Raw genomic sequence first — 19,902 nt, 5'->3', positions numbered from 1 at the left:
AAACATCAAAGTTGACTTAAAGCACAAGAGTGACTGCTTACTATGACTGCTAAAGCATCTTATTGATAAGTGCCTGTGGTTTCCCCTGAATGAGCTTTATTCATAAGTGTACTTGGGTTAAAATACCTTTTTCATTTTGACTGATGAAAACATTGTACAGTAGGAGACTTACTGTAATAGATTGCCTCCCTGCCTTACCTTGGATATCTTTGTGAGTTTTGGACCCACCCCCACCCCCAATGGTTGCCTGCCTACCAGGGGATGGTGTGGAGTCTCTCAGTACTAAGCTATAGTTGTCTTTATCCCACCCCCACCCCTTCTTAATGGGTACCACTTCATCCACCTTACCATGGTGATGGTACCTGACCAAGTTTGTGTTTTGCTGGAATAGACTTTGTAGTGTTACTTCTTTGCCATGCTGAGGTAAGGAGAGTACAGTATCTACGGAAAGAAAGCTATATTGAGAATGGGGAATGTAAAAGCTACTAAATGAGAGAGCATGGCATAGTGACTAGGACACTGGATTTGGTGTAGAAACACCTCAGTTCAAGTTCTGCCTCAGACAGTAGCCGTGTGATCGTAGCCAAGTTGCTTAACCTCTAGTCTTCAGTTTCCTTTTCTGTAAATGAGGGGCTTGGATTTGATATAATCTGAGGTCTTCTCTAGTTCTAAGTTTCTGATCCTGTGAAATACAAAAAATATCTCAAGTCCATTTTTTAGATAGATACCAGAGGAGCATAGAGCATCCTGTCCTCTGATGCTCAGACTAACTTAGTTACAGGAGTCTCAAAATCAGGCTGGCTACAGAGTGGAGAAATTTTATCACAGCAGCTCCCAAAAAGTGTGGGGTAGTTAGTCATTATCAGTGGTGAGAGTATCAACAGTGACAAAATCAAGTATTCTTTCTTGAATTATCCGAAATAAGAAGGAAGAAAACTAGGAAAGGTAAGGGTTGAGGAAGACGAGGAATACATTAACCAGTTGGGGGATTGAGGGAGAAGAGTGGAAAAGGTAAACCTACTTCCTTTGTTTGGGCTCTGATTTTTTTCTACCACACCCCTCCAGTGTCCACCTTGGGGTGTCCTGGCTTCAATAATTTAATCAGTCAGCAAGCATTTCCAAAAGTACTACGTATTTGCCTTGTTTTGCCATACATTGGTCTTACTGGGAATGGCCTTTTCTAGGTCTTTTTTAAATACTGCCATCAATCTGGTTATTTTCTCTTACTGTGTACAGATAGCAACCCTTCCAAGCCTTATCATCCTTAGTGATTCTTGTTCTTGTCCTTCCATAAGTCCTCCATAGTGGATCTACCTAAGATATTGGAGATCTTACTTTGGGCCTTTTAATATTTGTGGATTTTTGTACCACATTCCTACTAGGTTTTCAGTCTTTCTTTCTATCTGTCTATCTAAGAAAACAAAAGTCATTTAGCACTTGAAGAGTCCAGACTCCTGAAGGCTTTATGGAGGCATACCCCTGCAACTTCACCAGAGGGCTGCAGGTAGAGGGAGAGGGGAGATTTTTCTTCTCTTACCTCTAATGGCCAGTTCATCAGAGCTACCAGACCAGCAGAAGACTATTGTATGTATCCAGCCAGGAATAGAGATATATACCTTAGGACAGACACGGATGCAGACAAACAATCACTCCAGGGAAGGAGGCAGCTGCAGAGAATATGATCCTTCATGGCACAGAGGAATACCTCAGCTGTGCATTCAAGAAAGTAGTAGACCCTGAGAGCACAGTTGAACCCAGTCCATCCAGCAGAGATGCTATACCCAAGGGGAGCTATGTTGAAACCCTACAAGGAGAGAAAGGACTTATAGGACATGCAGTACCAGGAGTTGTGGGTTATCTTTTGTCACATGTACGCACGTGTTATGTTACATGTGTGCCTTACTACCATTGTAATTTGCATTTGAACTCAGTCTTCCCATGGATACTGTGTATTTTTATGGGAGACTGTGCCCCAGGCATCTGGGGGCAATACTTTGTGCCAACTGTTCTTACTATACCATCTTAGTATACAGTTTCAGCCTTTGCTAAACCTAATTCATCTGTTGCCTGGATGTTTATGTGAAACATACCAATGAGGACTCCTAAACTATAGTAATCCTTTCTCAGAGGACTCAAACTCATGAGTGTCACTTGAGGGAGTAATCCAGAATGGTTGTTATGGCCTGAATAAATTCATCATTTGCTTACTTTGCCCTCGGTAGATTAGGTCGATTTGTTCAGCAGATGCAGAGCTTAATATGAACCAATGGTGTATAAAAAATAAAAATCTAACAATATCTTGGGCTCTTACAAAGAAAAGCATAGCTTCCAGGAATAAGGAGGTGATCATTCCTCTGTGCTTTGCCATAGTCATCTCTCATGTGGAATATTCTGTTCAGTTCTGGATGCCACAATTTAAGAAGGACATTGACCAACTGGACATCATCAAAAGAGAATGACCAGGATTGTAAAGAACCTTGAGTCTACGTTGTATAAGAATCAACTGAAGGAACTAGAGATGTCTTTACTTGGAGAAACGAAGCCTCAGGGAGGACACAATACCTGTCTTCGAGTATTTGAAAGACTGACATATGGAAAAGCAATTCTACTTATTCTGCTTGACTCCAGAGGGAAGAACCAGGAGTAATGGATGGGAGTTGGAAAGAGTGGGATTCAGGCTTGATGTCTGAAAAAACTTCCTCACAGTGACAGTGGTCAAAAAGTGGAAGGGGCTTCCCTTCACTTGACCCAGTCCATGCTGATTGACCAATTGTCATTTATTTTATGGGGAGGTTTCCTTTATGGCATGAATTGGACTAGATGGTTGCTAAGGTCCCTACCAAGGTACAAATTCTTTTATTCATTGTAGTGTTCCAAAGGTCAGATAAATCAGCAGAATGTCATATGCAGACAGGAACGCAATAAGAATGAACATTTATACAGCCCTCTAAAGTTGGCAGTGGATTTGACAAATATATAATCTCACTTGAGCCTCTCAATAATCTTTTCTTTTTTTTTCTTTTTTTTCTTTTTTTTTTTTGGGTGAGGCAATTGGGTTTAAGTGACTTGCCCAGGGTCACACAGTAAGTGTCAAGTGTCTGAGGCCAGATCTGAACTCAAGTCCTGACTCCAAGGCCAGGGTTCTATCCATTGCCCCACTTAGCTGCCTCATCTTTTAATTATTGAGGGGTCGAATTTGAGCCTAGAGAGGCCTAGGGAGAAATTTTAGCCTGTCAGTTATCACAGAATCAGCACCAGAGGCAGGATGTGAAACCAGGTCTTTCTGACTCTTCATCTCCACTCACCACTCTACCATGCTGCTCAGATGAAGAAATTAAAGCTATCTGTAGTCATATGAAAAAAATGCTCTAAATCACTACTGATTAGAGAATTGCAAATCAAAACAACTCTGAGGTACCACGTCACACCTATCAGATTGGCCAACATGACAAAACAGGGAAATGATAAGTGTTGGAGAAGATGTGGGAAAATTGGAACACTAATGCATTGTTGGTGGAGTTGTGAACTAATCCAACCATTTAGGAGAACAATTTGGAATTAGGCCCAAAGGACTATAAAAATGTGCATACCCTTTGACCCAACAATAGCATTTCTAGGGCTGTATCCCAAAGAGATCATAAAAATGAGAAAGGGACCCACATGTACAAAAATGTTTATAGCAGCTCTTACTGTGGTGGCCAAGAATTGGAAATTGAGGGGATGTCCATCAACTGGGGAATGGCTGAACAAGTGGTGGCATATGAATGTAATGGAATACTACTGTGCTATGAGAAATGATGAGCAAACGGACTTCAGAAAAACCTGGAAAGACTTGTATGGACTGATGCTGCATGAAGTGAGCAGAACCAGGAGAACATTATATACAATAACAGCCACGTTGTGCAATGATTAACTTTGATAGACTTAGCTCTTCTCAGCAATGCAAGGATCTAAGACATCTCTAAAAGTCTCGTGGTGGAAAATGCTATCCACATCCAAAGAAAGAACTATGAACCTTGAATGCAAATGGAAGCTTACTCTTTGCTCTTTTTTTCTTCTGTTTTGTTTCTTCTTTCTTGTGGTTCCTCCTATTGGTTCTAATTCTTTACAACATGACTAATGTGAAAATATGTTTAATAGGAATATATATGTAGAGCCTATAGCAGATTGCACGCCATCTTGGGGAGAGAGGGGGAGAAAATTTAAAACTCAAAATCTTATGGAAGTGAATGTTGAAAACTAAAAATAAATTAGTTAATAGGAAAAAAAAAGAAAGTCACATCTTCAAGACCTTATCATCTGTAGAAAAAGAGGGAATATTTCCCACTTGATTTTATACAAATGTTCTTCATGAGTGATGTTCTTCACCTTCGTTGATTATGTCTCCTTGTTTTATATTTCATTTCATATTGATAATCAGAGAATTATTGAGCAAGGATATTTTTGTGTTTGCATCTATTGACTCACGAGCTTAAAATATGTGAAATCTTGTATGATCTTCTTGAAGGAGAGCTGTTATTTGCTCTACTGACTCAAATGCTTTTTGGTAATCAATAGATGCATATATTGGAATTTGGTTTTCTGTGAAAAACTACCAGTTTCATGTTCACATTTTTGCCAAGGATATCCTTGATATGCATAAAGATTATATAGAGATGAAAAAGTAAGGCAGATGGATATTGTCTCATTCATCCTTTTTTTTTTTTTTTGGTGGGGGGGGCGGCAATATTACTCACCACGATATTTTCCATTCTTATGGAAACTTCTCCATTTAGAGAGATCTTGAAAGTCAGTCATGATGTCTTTAAAATTATTTTTCCTCCAGCACAAACTTACATATTTGGTCAGGTCCAACCACTCAGCTCACCTCCATTTCTTGAGTGCAGTTTGTACTTTGTCCGATGACACATTGAGAACTGAGATATTAAAGAGCTAAAATGATCTAATATGATTAATAATGAGAAGCACTATTCGAAATCATTTCTATAATGCTCTCTCCTCAGAAACACTGACAGTTCTGTCACTTCACTTGTGTGAGCCTTAGGCAATGGAATTTGTGAAGTAAAAGAAGTTTCTTTTCATATAGGAATGGTTCTCTTTGAAATTTATTATTACTATGAAAAGCAGCAGTCTAATTTTGACATTTAGCTAGTAACATTTAATTAAACTTTTGAAAACTATGCATTATAGTTGCACTTGGAAATGATTATAAATGGTTTACACTGATTAATAGGAAACATTATTAACTAGGAAAAACTCAAAATTGAATATTTTGTTAATTTAGATTTTTTTTAATGCTCACCTTTTATTGTCAGGTGTGGGTAATAGCAGTGAAGGTGGAAGAGGGAAAGCAGGAGCAAAACTTTTCCAGGATTTCCAGATGTTAAGCAGAATCTGGACTCACCCCTGGTGTTTGCAGCTGGATTATATAAGCAAAGAAAATAAGGTAAATCAGTTAAAATGAAATTTTATCCTTATCTCTGCTGAGAATTTACAATAAACTGCCAAATGCTAGGTAAACTTCTGATATTTTAGGAGTCCCATTGTTGACTAGCTCAGTTATTTTACCTGCTTTATCTCTAGTGTACTTATTTATGTATGCATTTTAATTACACAGGTTTAATGTGGTGGTCCATTTCATTGAACCTCATATTCTTTTTTTAAAATATATTTCTATTTCACTAAATATTTCCTAATTATATTTTTTAAATTATTTTAACATTTTTTAAAATTTTGAGTTCCAAATTCTCCCTCTCTCACCCCTTGAAAAGACAAGCAATATGATTTTGATTATACATGTGAAGTTGAGCCTCATATTCTTTAAATTAAACAAACACCTGTCTTTTCAAATTTTCAGTCTAGATGATGCTACTTAAAATCTAAAAATAGTAATTTTTTTTTCTAGGGATATTTTGATGAAGACAGTATGGATGAATTTATAGCTTCAGATTCTGATGAAACCTCAATGAGTTTAAGCTCCGACGAATGTACTAAGTAAATTGAACTTTTTTTTGCCATGAACTGTATTTATAAAACCTGCCACATATTTATTTCCTTACATTGTATTTTTATGTATTGATAAGAAAGTAAACTACTTTTCAAATGTTTGCTACATTTTGTCTAACCACTTGAATTCTAGGAAAAAGAAGTCAAAAGGGAAAAAAGGGAAAAAGGACAGTAGCTCAAGTGGCAGCGGCAGCGATAATGACGTAGAGGTGATTAAAGTATGGAATTCAAGGTCACGAGGAGGCGGGGAAGGAATTGTGGAAGAAGCATCCAGCATGCCCACGGTTTCTTTAAAACAGGAAGAAAGTGAGTTTGATGAATAAATATCATTTCACATAGACTATTGACTCAGAAAAACTTACTACATCGCTAATGAGTGATGTAGTAGTCCTCTCTCAGTTTTAAGTCCTAGTCTTAACCCTACTGTTTGACTGAACTAAATTATCTAAGCTGAAATTGATCCAGAGTTGGTGTTCCCTCTACTTTTTTTTCATTTGTCAACCACAACCCTACATTATTGAGTTCCGTGACCCCAACCCAAGACTAAGGTTCCTTGTACTCCTTCCTAGTCCCTGACATTATTCAATCCCTGAGTAGTTGGTTTGTATTTCTTTTTGTTCTGGGCATCTAAGATCTCAAGGCATTATTTCCATCTTGTTGAGGGTAGGGAAGGAAAGACCCAAACCTGGGCTGGGTATCATTTCTACAGGAAGAGGGCACCATCATTGGCCCTGCATACCCAGTTCGGAGTGGGAGGATGAAAACTACCATTTACTTAAGCATTGAAAGGGTAGGAGAATGATATGGTACAAAGGGGCCTGTCAGATGGGTTAATCTTAGTTGGAGAATAGTACTCTCTAGGTCCTGGGGGTGAAGACTGAGGAGTCTGGTGCTGCTTAGACATGTGCTTTTTTACCTCCAGCATTTCTCAGGATTAAGACTCCAGTAACCAAAGCTAGCTAGACCCTCACTCATTCTTCTTATGGTTATTGAAGGTTCAGGTTATGGCCTCTTCCCTGACCTCCCTGATAGATGGAAGGACCTAAATCTTGCCATTCTAAAGTTTGTTTTTTTCTTTCAGTAGTGTGATTGTTAGAATAAGTAGCTGTCCTATTAAATCTCCCCTACCTTCTTGCTGATTCCATGAGAGAAAACTCTTTTACAGTGTTTCATTCCCTAACTAGAGATTAAAGTATGAAGTTTATTAGGTGTACTTCAGTACAAATTTACATGTTGACTGTTGGTAAGTAATTGATGTCAGAGAACCTCTGAGGCAAAAGGCTGACCTGGTAATCCATCTCCTCTATAGTATCCCCAACTAGCTTCCAATTAAAGATCTAAAATAAGGAAGGGGTGCCATATTTAACTAAAAGTTATTGATTCAGATGCTAAATGAATAGCACAAGGCCAAGCACAGATACCTGTAGCACTCCATTAGACTTCATTCTCCAAGTTGATACTGAGACAGCTAGGTGGCTCAGTGCATAGAGCACTGGCCCTGGAGTCAGGAAGACCTGAGTTCAAATTTGACCTCAGACACTTACTAGCTTGTGACCCTGGGCAAGTCACAACCTCTGTTTGCCTTAATCCACTGTAGAAGAAAATGGCAAACTATTCCAGTATCTTTGCCAAGAAAACCCCATACAGGGCACAAAGAGTCAGACAGGACTGAACAACAACCCAGGATCATTGTGAGGATCAAATGAGGTAATTTTTTTTAAGGAGCACTTAGCACCTACTGTGTGCCAGGCACTATGCTATATAAATGTTTATTCCCACTCTGTCATCCACCAAAAGGTAAGTCTTAGGAAGTTGCCGAGTCCAGTGATTTGCCAGGGGTCAGGTCCCACAGCCAGTGCACATTCATTGTGGGTTTTGAACCAGATCCTTTTGATTCCAAGCCCAATGCTATCTACTATTCCCCACTGCCTCTTGTCAAGCTCATGTCAGGCTGTAGTCAGATCATTCAACAAGTTCTGAATCTACCCAGACCACACCTTATCTTTAAGGATAGGAAAGAGATTTTATCAAATCATGGGGTCATGGATTTCGATTTGTAAGTGACCTTAGAGATCATCTAGTCCAACTGTCTTCTTTTCAGAGATGAAGGACAGGAGCCTAAGGCAGTTAAGTGACTAGCTCAGGGTGACACAGGCAGAACTCAGACCCAGGTCCTTTGACTCCAAATCCATCATGCTTTCTGCTGTAGTCTAAATAAACTAACATTCCTATCTGGTGACTTCTTCAAAAAAGCAAAGGAGGTTAGTCTGGCACAGTCTGTTCTGGGGGAAGATTGTTGGCTCTTTCGGGTGACCGTGTGCTTCGTTTTCTGATAATATGTTCTAGAAGTTATTTAATTTATTCCTTAAAATTGAATAAAGCAAATTGTAAGTGTTTTCTTTAGTTTCCTGTCTCACTTTTTAATAAAGGCAACAGACTGTCAACTTCTTGCTTCATTGAACCGTGTGAACTTTAGCTTTAATCTGTACTTTTCTTTTCCTCTTGTAGTTTTCCTATTGCAAAGTTAAATTTGTTTTAGGGAAAAGGTGGCTAAAATTTTTCATTATGAGGTATCAGTTTTCAAAGCATCTTGTAATACCCTCAGATCTCACTGTTGATGGGTAAGTTCTTTGGTCTGCCTATCTGAAGGAATTGGCGTTAAAAAGAAGGAACAAATGCATTGCACTAAAAAAGCTAAATGAAGTTTCTCTTTCTTCAGGTAAAGCTTCCTCTTCCAACCCAGGCAGCCCAGCTCCAGACTGGTACAAAGACTTTGTGACTGATGCTGACGCTGAGGTTCTAGAGCATTCAGGCAAAATGGTGCTTCTCTTTGAAATTCTGCGCATGGCGGAGGAGCTTGGAGACAAAGTGTAAGTTCTGTCCTGAAGTGATTTTTGTAAATAGATATTTGCATAAGCTTTCCACCTGATGTGACAGTTTATTTTACTTTTCTTTTATTTCTCGCCTCTTGGAAGGTGACACAGAAGACAAATTATATTTAAAACGGTGATGAAATCTTCTCAATGTGAGGCAGGGATGACCGAGTGGATTTTCTCGAGCTGTTCACTTTTCCTTTATGTGGTAGCTATACCTCTGTTTTGTCCTTGCAATAATAGCTCAGAAACAGGTAGGCCCGGCTTCTCCTATTGCATACCTTACTTCTGGTCTGTGCTTGTAACTTGAAAGAGCTCAATGGATTTCTTCAGAAGACACTTTAAAGCCTCCCTCACCACCTTGGGCCTGATGGAGCTTCAAAATACATAGAATGTTCACTCTTTCTTTCCTCTCTTTCCTGTGCTTACTTCAGGGTTTGTCACCATTTTTTCTTTTTTACTTCGGTGCCATACACCCCATTCAAATTATTAGGCTTATAATTAAAGGAATCTTGAGGGGTTGTCTGATTTAGCTTCCCACCTAATACAGGAATCTTTCTCCAACATCGCTGAGAGTCCTTCAGCCTTTGCTTGACTACTTCCATTGATGCAAATTTCACTGCTTTGAGAGGCATCTCATTTCATTGTTGGGGAACTGGATTGATAGGAAGTTCCTTATATTGACCTCTAAGCCTGCCTCCTGTAACTTCCCACTCCATGGTTCTAGTTTTGCCCCCTGGAGCAATGCAGACTGTTTACTCTTCCACTTGCCAGTCTTTCAGTTAGTTAATAGACTCGTTAGTACCTTCAAGCTGTAAGGCATCATGTGGTCAGGACCCCTCATCTTCTCCTTATTCTTCTCTTCTCTTGCAGTAAATGTCCTCAGTCTCTTCATCTGTTTCTTATATAATCTGGATTCTAGACCTCTCGCCTTCTCTGATTTGTCAGTGATCCTCTCAAAATATTCTTCCCAGGTTAAACAGTATTCTGGTTATTTTCTAACTAACTATTGTTTCTCACAATGCAGCAAGGAGAGTAGTACGTGTGTACACACAGACACACACACCCACTTTTTGCTCATCCTGAAGTTGTAATCAATTAAAACATCAAGGACTTTATCCCAAGAAGTGGCTGTCAAACTAGAATTCACCCTTCCTCCTTATCTCCAGTTTGTTCTAACTTAGTTGTAGAACTTCACTTTTATCCTGATTGCATTCATTTCCTTGGTTTCAACCCAGCATTCTCTAGCCTGTTGAGATCATTTTGCATTTTGATTCTTTTATCTAGTTCAGTGTGCAAATTAGATAGGCACGCCTTCTATGTCTTCCTGTAGTCATTAATAGGGACAAAAATCGTTGACCAGAACAGGATTAACAACAGTATTGTCCTTTCCCACTTGTAAATGGAGAAAACTGACAGAGAATAAGTTCATCAGCCACCCCTTCCTGCCCTACTTGAGCACACTTGCCAGCCTCTTCATTGAGCCTTGCCCACCTCTTTGACCTTGTTTGCTCCCCAGCCTGATTAGGAGCGGGCCTTTTCCAAGATGCCAGCTTAAATTCCAGATCGTCTTCAGTCAAGCAGCTAGCATTTTTATAAAATTGTCTGGCTCCTTGAAGTCCGGAACATCAACTTTGTAATGTTTCTCCATAGCACCTAGCATGTTGCTCGGAGTACATAATAGATACTCCGTAATACTTGTTGAACTGCATTGAATTGAGGCTGTGATTCTGGATTAAATGCTTAAGAGATCAAGGGCTATTAGCACAGCTCTAGCAGGTTCCTCAAAATTTACTGTCAATTTTGAAAAGTCATAAAGCTGTTTCTGCAACTGTATACCCTTTATACAGGATAGCTCCCCAAGCCTGATGACTCCTAGAGTCCCAGGCCAAACATAGATGTCATGTTTTGCCAACTGCTAGTCTACTTACTCGTTTGCTTAATTGGAACATGAAACAAATAGAATATACCCTTCCTCTGAAATCGTTGGAATTCTAGACAAAGCTCAAACACCTCCCCCATGCTCCCCAAAACATTATGAGTGGGATAGAGAGTCCAGAGATTTGCAGGCATGTTTGGAATTGAATGACGTGGTTATTTTCTTCTGTGTTTGTCATTTTAAATATTAGTAATTTTAGTAGGAAGCATTTATATCTCTTTATATTTTTTTAGTCTCGTTTTTAGCCAATCTCTCATATCATTGGACTTGATTGAAGATTTTCTTGAATTGGCTAGTAGGGAGAAATCAGATGATAAAGATAAGCCTCTTATTTATAAAGGTGAGTTAGTTTTTCTATATTTTAAATTCGGAGTGGGATCATTGGATGCCTGTTGTTTTGTTTTTGATGGAGTTCAGACGTTCATACCCAAAGATTATTTTTAGTTATCTCATTCCCCAATAATAACAACTTCTTCAGAGTGTCCTCTAGGCTTAAACCATAATTTGAAGATATGACACGAATTAATAGAATACCTCACAGTATTGCGGTTATTTATTTAATTTTCTTATTTGAAAATTTAAAACATTGACTGACTGTAAATACTTGAGCAGCAGAAATATGTACTGTAATTGCTGCAGTGGGGGAGAGACAGACTCCCTCTCAGTGGGCTTTGGATCTGAAATACTTTTACTATATGGATAACAGTGATCACATGCATTTCACACTCATTTCCTCAGACCAGCTGATAACATTTGTTTTGGCCAAAAAAATCCTATTAGACTGCTATTCTGGGACCTTGACTGTCTTTGGATATTTCTGTGGTGCCATTTACAACAGTTGTATCAAACTTCAAATAGAAAGGCAGACTACTAATTCATACATAAGGATGCCTGCCGGCACGTATTGACTTAAAAAACCACACAGTAACATTATCTATGTTCTATTGTATTTTTATTTAATTTGTTAAATATTTCTCAACTACATTTTAATCTGGTTCTGGCAGAATTTAGGAGTATCGTGGGCTGTGTGTTTGACATGTCTGATTTACACTGTTTGAATTCAAAATTACTCAGAGATGACATTGGCCAGCCTTTGTATTAATGTAGCAAGTATTTCTAAGGAATGGCTGTTTTAGTGTAGTGCCTCTTATCATTCGCATCACAATATCCTTGTAAATGTAGCTGAAATCCTGCTTCATAAATGGGTGAAATAGATTGACTCTAAGTGGAGGTCGGGGACAAGCAGTGATTTATTCATTCATTTGCTGTACACTAGACCAGGTGTCAGCAAGCTTGTAGCCCGCAAGTGCTGCTCACTCCTGAGGCTCTGCAATCCTGATGGATTATGGGGGCAAGCACAAGACACAGGCAGGAGCAAAATGGAGAGAGGATCAAGGCAAATAGAATGGAGGAGCACTGTATACTGTCATCAACAGTTGCCTCAAGTGCCTTATTTTGCTTACTCCTGGACTAGCCATGCTCCTTTTCATAAGATAGTTAAGACACAAATTAGCTTTTAATTTCCTAGCATGTGACTTTAATGTGGTCACTCAGATTTTTTCTACTGGATTATTCCTTATTCTTCCCTGCTTGTGTATCTTTTCAAAAAGATATTCTGCACTTTATGCAACAACAAAACCCAACAAACACGCATTTAAAACTATTAACACGTTAAAATGAATTTCGATGTTCAATATGTATGTAACAGATTATTCCTTATCATCAGCCCAGCCACATCTTAATGTCACAAAAATTTTTTGGTATTTTGTGTTTCTTTTTTTTTTTATTAAATAATGTTTAGCAATTAATTTTTAATTAACTTTCAGTTTCTTTAGTTTGGCAAATAAAAAGAGTGTCCTCTTTGATTAGATATGAGTAAGTGTTTGCCTTAAAATAAATAAAATGTGCTGCACTTGGCTTTGCCCCTTATTTATGTACTACTAGTTTTGATTCATTTCTGTATTGGTATGTACATTTCTTTATATACTTAAAATCATTGTGTTCATAATGCCTCTTTCTGCTTTCTTCACCTGACGTGTCACATGAGTTTTCCTAAATATCTTTATATCCCTCATTTATCATTCGTAATGGCACTGTAGTGTTTTATTATGCTTATTCAGCCATTTACCCAACTTTTGGACATTAATGCTGTTTCCAGTCCTCTGTGATTACAAATACCACTACTATGTATGTGTTTATACACACACGTATGATTTTTGGACAGATTACATTTTCTTTGATAACCCATTTAGGGTATCTTCACAGTAATAGGATTATTGAGCTCCAAAGGTATGACTTTTTATGATTCCCACTACAATATTTAATCTACAGATTTACAATAATGTCCTGACAATTGAGTTAAGCTTTTTAAAGCACTATGAAGGTACATAAAAGGTATAATGTACAAAGTAATATATTAACTAATGCTTTTGCATGATCATCACATTTAAATGTGTAGGTAGAAAGCTATTCACATGCCATTGCAGGAAGTGGTGACACCCTACTTTTTGATCACTTTTCTTATTTAAATTATGTAATCAAAGAGATTATCTCTTCACTTACATTTCTCATATTCTTTTGTGCAGTGGTCCATTTTAAGTTTTGTGAAAGCGAAATTTTATGTAACAACTAAAATGTAATGTTTGTTTTTTTTCTGTAACTTACAAATCACTGAACTTTTTTACGTGCTTTGTATTGTGTGAGGGAACAACTCCCTTCCTAGGTAGATGTCATCTCTTATTTTTTTTTCTGTGTGTTTAAAATATTTTGGATATTGTCAAACTGTAGTGAGAGGGTCCTGGAAGACCATTTCCCTGGAGGCACAGTCATTAATAAGGACATGAAGTATTGGGATAGTGCTAGGAATTTGACCAGGGAAAGGTTTGTTTGTACATTGGGCAGACATTGGAATGTGTGTGGAAGCCAGTGAAAAGTGCCATTTGGATGGAGAATAGAGTCTGTGAAAGAGGAGTTTTGAGAAGTCTAGAGCAGTGGGCTGGAGCCAGATTTTTTTTTTTTAAATCTTGCATAGTGCATTGTACACAGTAGGCACTTAATAAATGTTAAATGTTATAGCTGGGATTATAGACGGGCTATGGGGGGAAATGGCACCTGTCATAGAAGCCTTGGTGATGTTTGACCCAGCTATCAGCTTTACTACCAACTGCAATCAGCCTTAAGCTATCTAGTCAATGTATGCAGGCAAATCAAACTAGAAAGAAAAATGGGTCTGGGGGTGGGAGGCAGAGTTTGGAGTTTAGAAGCAAATATACCACCAGGAGTCCATAAAGTCCATAATCGACATCTTTGGAGAGTCAGACAAGGATGTACTGTACTGTACCTTCCTTATTCATATTGTCAAGAACCATAATATGACTGTTACAGACTAGTGGAAAGAGCCAAGGATCTCACATGGTAATTAGACAAGAAAGCAGGTTCTGGAAGGGACCAAGAATCCCATTGAAATTGCAGGTCTGACACAAATCTTCCTCAGACTAGAACTCCAGGTAACTGTCTAGCTTCCATTCCCAGCATCCACCCCACACAGGATTGAGATGGAGAAAGGGACACTAGGTCTATAGGCAGATGTTTTGCCAACCAGGAACATAAAGTTAGGTGATAAGTTAGTATAAAATGTTGATTGAGTACGTTTATTTCCTTCTATTTGTTTTTCTTTCCTTTGTATTTCTTTTAGTTCCATAGCAAAGCTCCCTTTGAGAAATTTTAATCCTGTCTTCCCTGCACTGACTGAAAAAAGTGTTTTCTCACACTTTGGTACAGTTAGAAAGGGGGAAATCACTCTCCCCATAGAGACATCAGCTGATGGTGGCAGGAGGATTGATGCGCAGCCTGAGATTCCAAGAAGGAGCTCAGGCCTCTGCTGGTAAAAATTCAGGAGGGAAAGAGTTGAGGATTGCTGGAGTCCCTGTTGTTTTCTCTCCTTTTTTGGATTTATATTTTGAGTTTTCCAAAGAGATCCGTGATGTATATATACCCAAGTAGCCCCCTGTTCCTGGAATGCACTCCCTCCTCATCTTTACCTTCTGGATCCTTATCTTCATGGCACAACTCCTCTTTGAACCCTTCACTGATTTATCTCCTCTCCTCCAATGTGTTAATGCTTGTCTCCTACTTCACATTATCTTAAACTTACTGCTCTGTGTCCATACTGCATTTTCCCCCATAGAGCATAAGATTCTTGAGAGCAGTCAGCTTTTTATCTTTGAATTCCCAGCACCCCAGCACAGTACCTCATACATAGTGGGTGCTTTAAAAATTTTTTAGTTGAATATTGCAGAAAGATGAAAGGTTATAGAAATAGTTTGAAAAATATTCAGAGCAATGACAGTGATTGTTTGTGTTTAGTACTTTATTTGGTGTTAAATCTGGTCTTTAATTGGTTTAAATTCCACGATGTACCAGTAGGTCAGAAGATGATATTTTACATGAGTGAATGGTGAGTAATTTCATCATAACAAGCTTTGATACTTCATCTAAGAACTACATCTGTTTTAATTGATGGCACAATGGAGTTTGTTTTGTATAAATAAACCTTGACCCCTAGGAGGGGGAAAAAGGTTCAGTTAGTTAAAGAGTAATTTTTTTGCTTCTTTACTTCTGGCAAGAAGTTACCATAGCCTAATTAAACTCAAACAGTTCTTACACATTTTAGGTGCCGCCTGATTAAGACCTTGATTTTGAACAATTTTCTTTCTAACATTTACTTAAGCATGCCCATTTGTTAGTGTCTACAGTTACAGTAACTGGAAAAATGCAGACTGTAAAGATCAATTAGATAGTTCCAGTTAGTGATACATAATGCCCAGAGATTAAACATACAACTTGAAGAAATTATCTTTCATGCTCAACTTGACAAATGACTTTGTTGGAAACATGCTTGAGCATCCAGTCATCCAAGAGTATACAAGCAGTACGGTTTTTGAAATGCTAACCATATATCCTACTGTTTACCTTGGCTTAAGAGGCCAGGAGGTGGCTCTGGAGTCAGGAAGACCCCTGAGTTCAAACCCTTAATTAGCCACTTGCTAGCTGTGTGACCCTGGGCAAGTCACTTAACCTGTTTGCCTCAGTTTCCTTATCTGTAAGGTGGAGATAATATTAGCATTTACCTCCCAGAGTTATCATAAGGCTCAAATGAGATAATAGACGCAAAGCCTTTTGCAAACTTTAAAGTGCTATGGAAATGCTAGATATCATCACTTATTAAGAGGTAGAAAATCTTCTTTTTATCATGCTTTGAAAATTCCAAGAGTTTCTTTTCAAATGTCATTCAGTCATTATAGGGTTAGTTTGGTTTTGTGGGAATTTAGGACCAAAGTTAGAGATAATTTTTAAAAATATATCAAGGAGGGGGAAGCTCAGTGGTGCAGTGGATAGAGCTTCGGCCCTAGAGTCAAGAGGACCTGAGTTTGAATCTGGCCTCAGACACTTGACACTTACTGGCTGTGTGACCTTAGGCAAGTCACTTAACCCCCATTGCCTCACCAAAAAAGTGTGTGTGTGTGTATAAAAGTTTAGTTTCAAATGCAAGGGGTGGGAGGGTTCATAGATCTTTAGAAGAAAGGAAATCAAGGAAAATGGACAGAGAAGTTGTTTGAAAACCTCACTATTTGAAATCTGAAGGTTTTTTAATCTGATCAAGTTTGACTGGATTTAGAGCTTTGCAGGTTTTCCAGGTTAATTGAGAAGGGAAAACACAACACGGAAGGATAGATACACTATTTATATAGACATTTCACTTTCAAGAACTTGCTTCCAGGCCTGTATTCCTTCCAGGATATAGATTCTCTTTCTGGCCTTTGTCAGGGATGTTCCTGTCTTTCTTTCCACTTCCCCCAGCCACACTGTCCTGATTCACATAGTACTTCTTTCTTGCCTCCCAGCTGCCCAGACCATGAGATCCTTAGGACTATAACCCTACCTTCAGTTAGGCCTAGACCAGGGGTGAGGAACCTGCGGCCTCAAAGGCCACATGTGACCCTCAAAGTCCTGAAGTGTGGCCTTTTGACTTGAGTCCAAATTTTACAGAACAAATCCTTTTATTAAGGGGATTTGTTCTGTGAAGTTTGGATTCAGGCAAAGAGCCACACTTGAGGACCTAGAGGGCCACATGTGGCCTTGAGGCCAAAGGTTCCCCAACCCTGGCCTAGACCCTAGCTAACCTGTGACAGACCTATGCCTGCCAGCTGTGCTAAGGTGATTGAAAAGTATCCACAGTGCCCACCCCCCTTGAGGGTTTGTTAATTAAGGTATTGGCATAGAATTCATAAAGGCTTTGAAGTTTTAAAGCTCACTGTATACCAGGAATATTTTCCTTATCAGATATTTCATTTTATCCTTTCAGATGTTCTAGAATGTGGCACGAACCCATTTTGTCAGTAATTCTAGTGCTTGAATGGTAAACAGCAAGGAAGTTAAGTTTTGTTCTGGCATCTCTGAGCAACCGAAAGTGGAGTCCATGGTGGGCAGTATTCAAAAAAGCTTCTTCTCTACATGTCAAATGGCCTAATAAGATAGGAGAATGATCAGTGACCATTAAAGGAGTAGTTCTAAACCCTTCTAAAATTCATCTAGCTCCTCTCACACCCTTCCACATCCTTCCTCTTGTTCATCTCCCAGGACCCTCCCCCACTTAGGAATAGAGAGGAACACCTGAGTTGCTGCCCACTGACTCACATCCATGGACATGTCTTTTCTTGAGGCCATTTTGGACAGTTGACTTGTTGAGTGGGGTAGTGGCAGAGCTATTCTCCCTGAAGTCAGCCTTTTATAGTTTAGGTATATCCCAGCTTGCCTTAGTAATTATTCACGGCTCTGTCATTGTAAATTAATCTGTCCAAACCCTTTTCAAATCCATTTTTATTTCTTGGCCATATCTTGTGTTAATGCAATCCTCATTGTGTGAAGTGGTGCTTCCTCTTGTTTTCCCCAAATTCTGTTTAACCTATTCTCATATTACATTGCAGCACCCCTGCTCCCCAAATTTATTTTTAAATTTCTCCATCAGAATTTTTCATTATCTGTTTCTTAAAGTGGGGCAAAAAAGGATAATATAGGACTGCAATTGAAGGCACATCATATTTAATATAAAAATAGTAGAATGTTTTCTCTTGGTTTTCTAATTTCCTTCCTGACTTGGAAGGGTTTTTTTTTGGATGCAGCAGCACATTGGACCAATCGAGTTTAGAGTATTTAACTCTATATTTGATACATTGTACTTGCCCAATTAAAATTATGTTGCCATTTTCTTGTTCATAAGTTCTCCCGGAGGTATAGCAGTATAGACTTGACTTTTCACTACCTGAAAAATGTTAATGTTATCATTGGAGACACAAATTTTGATGTGTTTCTCCTCTCCTCCCCCTCCCCCCACACCCTCTGCCAATACACACACACCCCTTCCTCTTTGATCAGCTCTTGATAATATAGGAGAGGTAGACTTTGGTTACCAGTACTAGTTGGTGAAGAAGGACATTGAAGGCTATCTCTGACCACTAGAGGGATGAGAACAGTTAGCAGATGGAGTTCGTGAAATGGAGTAATGAACAGCGCCATTCCCATACCCCCTAAATGTCACCCTTTTGGGAGCTTATAATTGTGCTTGTGGGTATGGGGCTCATATCAGAGCAGTGTAGGAACATGGTGACTGGTCCAAGAGTAGATATGTGCCTTTTAGTTCCTCAGGGTGTGTCTGAAATGGGCATTAACCAAAGATGATTCAGTTGTTGAACATGCAAAAAGTATGCTTTGTGAGATGGTCCTCCAGTTGTGATTGATATCAAGGAGAGAAAAATCATTGCCTTTCTGATGATAAAAATTGGGATTGCTGTAGGTATTAATCCATATCATTCATATATATAGTATGTATATGTATATAGTGTGTGTGTGTGTGTGTGTGTATTTCCTTTTGAAGAATTGTTGGAAGAATGATGATATATGGTTGCTAAAAAGAGCTTAGAATTTTTAAACAGATATTTTCTTTTTTTCCTAAAAGCATTCCTATCAAATGTAAATTACTAATGTCACAAACATTCCATTCCTGAAAGTTACGAGGTGTTATCGTTGAGTTTGATTACTCCTGATACCCATGTTCAATATCACAGATAGGTATATGCTTATAAAACATTAATTTAAATAAAATCTGTATTTTCCATTCATCATTATTTCATTCATATAGGTAGGCATATTCTTTTTGTAATGTTGATAAGTGTTCTATTAAAAAAATTAAGTTTGTGATGGGCTACCACTGCATTTTTCTTCCTCTTTTCAGGTTGCCCAAATTCTTCATTCTTTAAACTCATGTCATGTCCTTCCCTTTTTTGCCCCAAGAAAGAAAGAAAACCTGAATGAAAAAAAAAATTGGATAAAGTGAATCACTGAGCAGTCAGGCAAGAAACATGAATATATTCAGTAGAAATAAATAGGAAATGGGCATACAACATAATATAACAACAGCCTACTAATAGATCTCACTGCCTCAAGTCTCTCCCTATTCTAATCCATCCTACACACAGCTGCCAGTGATCTTCCTTAATTTCAGATCTGACCATGTCACTTCCCTACTCAGTCAACTTCCATGGCTCCCTATTGCCTAAGTTGCCTGAATTGATAAAATATAAACCCTTCTGTTTAACCTTTAAAGACCTTTACAACCTAGCCCCAACTTGTTTTTCTAGGCTCATTGTATATTACTCCCCTCCAGTACTCTGCGATTCAGCCAAAATGGCCTTCTCTCTGTTCCTTACACATGACATTCCATCTCCTGCACCTGTATTTTTGCATTGGCTGTGCCATATGCCTGATATGCACTCCCTCCTTTCCTCCACCTCATAGAGTCTCTCTCTCTTCACTGTTTATTCTTTTTATATTTATTCTGTATCCACTTCTGTATGTACTTCTTGTTTCTGCAATAGAATGTAAGCTCCTTGAGAGTAGAAATTGTTTCCTTCTTTCTGTTGGCATCCCCAGCACCAAGTACAATGTCTCGCATGTGGTAGGCAACTAATAAATGCTTATTTATTGATCGGTAACTGTGTTAAATGTAAGTAGCAACTACAAAATAAT

The 19,902-nt window shown here is 38.5% G+C and overlaps 1 protein-coding gene across 8 annotated transcripts in view; it reads left to right on the top strand.

The window, feature by feature from the left end:
- Positions 1-19,902, top strand: part of ATRX (ATRX chromatin remodeler) — a 207,641-nt gene that overhangs the window by 147,883 nt on the left and 39,856 nt on the right. For all 8 annotated transcript variants that reach the window (XM_027840148.1, XM_027840178.1, XM_027840158.1 and 5 more), the window contains 5 exons: positions 5,316-5,446; positions 5,906-5,994; positions 6,140-6,312; positions 8,726-8,876; positions 11,052-11,158. In XM_027840148.1, the coding sequence (XP_027695949.1) occupies positions 5,316-5,446; positions 5,906-5,994; positions 6,140-6,312; positions 8,726-8,876; positions 11,052-11,158 (651 nt within the window). The remainder of the gene's footprint in view (positions 1-5,315; positions 5,447-5,905; positions 5,995-6,139; positions 6,313-8,725; positions 8,877-11,051; positions 11,159-19,902) is intronic.

Source organism: Vombatus ursinus, unplaced genomic scaffold (genome assembly GCF_900497805.2).
Source record: "Vombatus ursinus unplaced genomic scaffold, bare-nosed wombat genome assembly UNPS02004691.1, whole genome shotgun sequence".
Taxonomy (NCBI): Eukaryota; Metazoa; Chordata; class Mammalia; order Diprotodontia; family Vombatidae; genus Vombatus; species Vombatus ursinus.
Note: the sequence above shows the minus strand (reverse complement) of the source record. Positions and strands in the feature narration are given on the sequence as shown.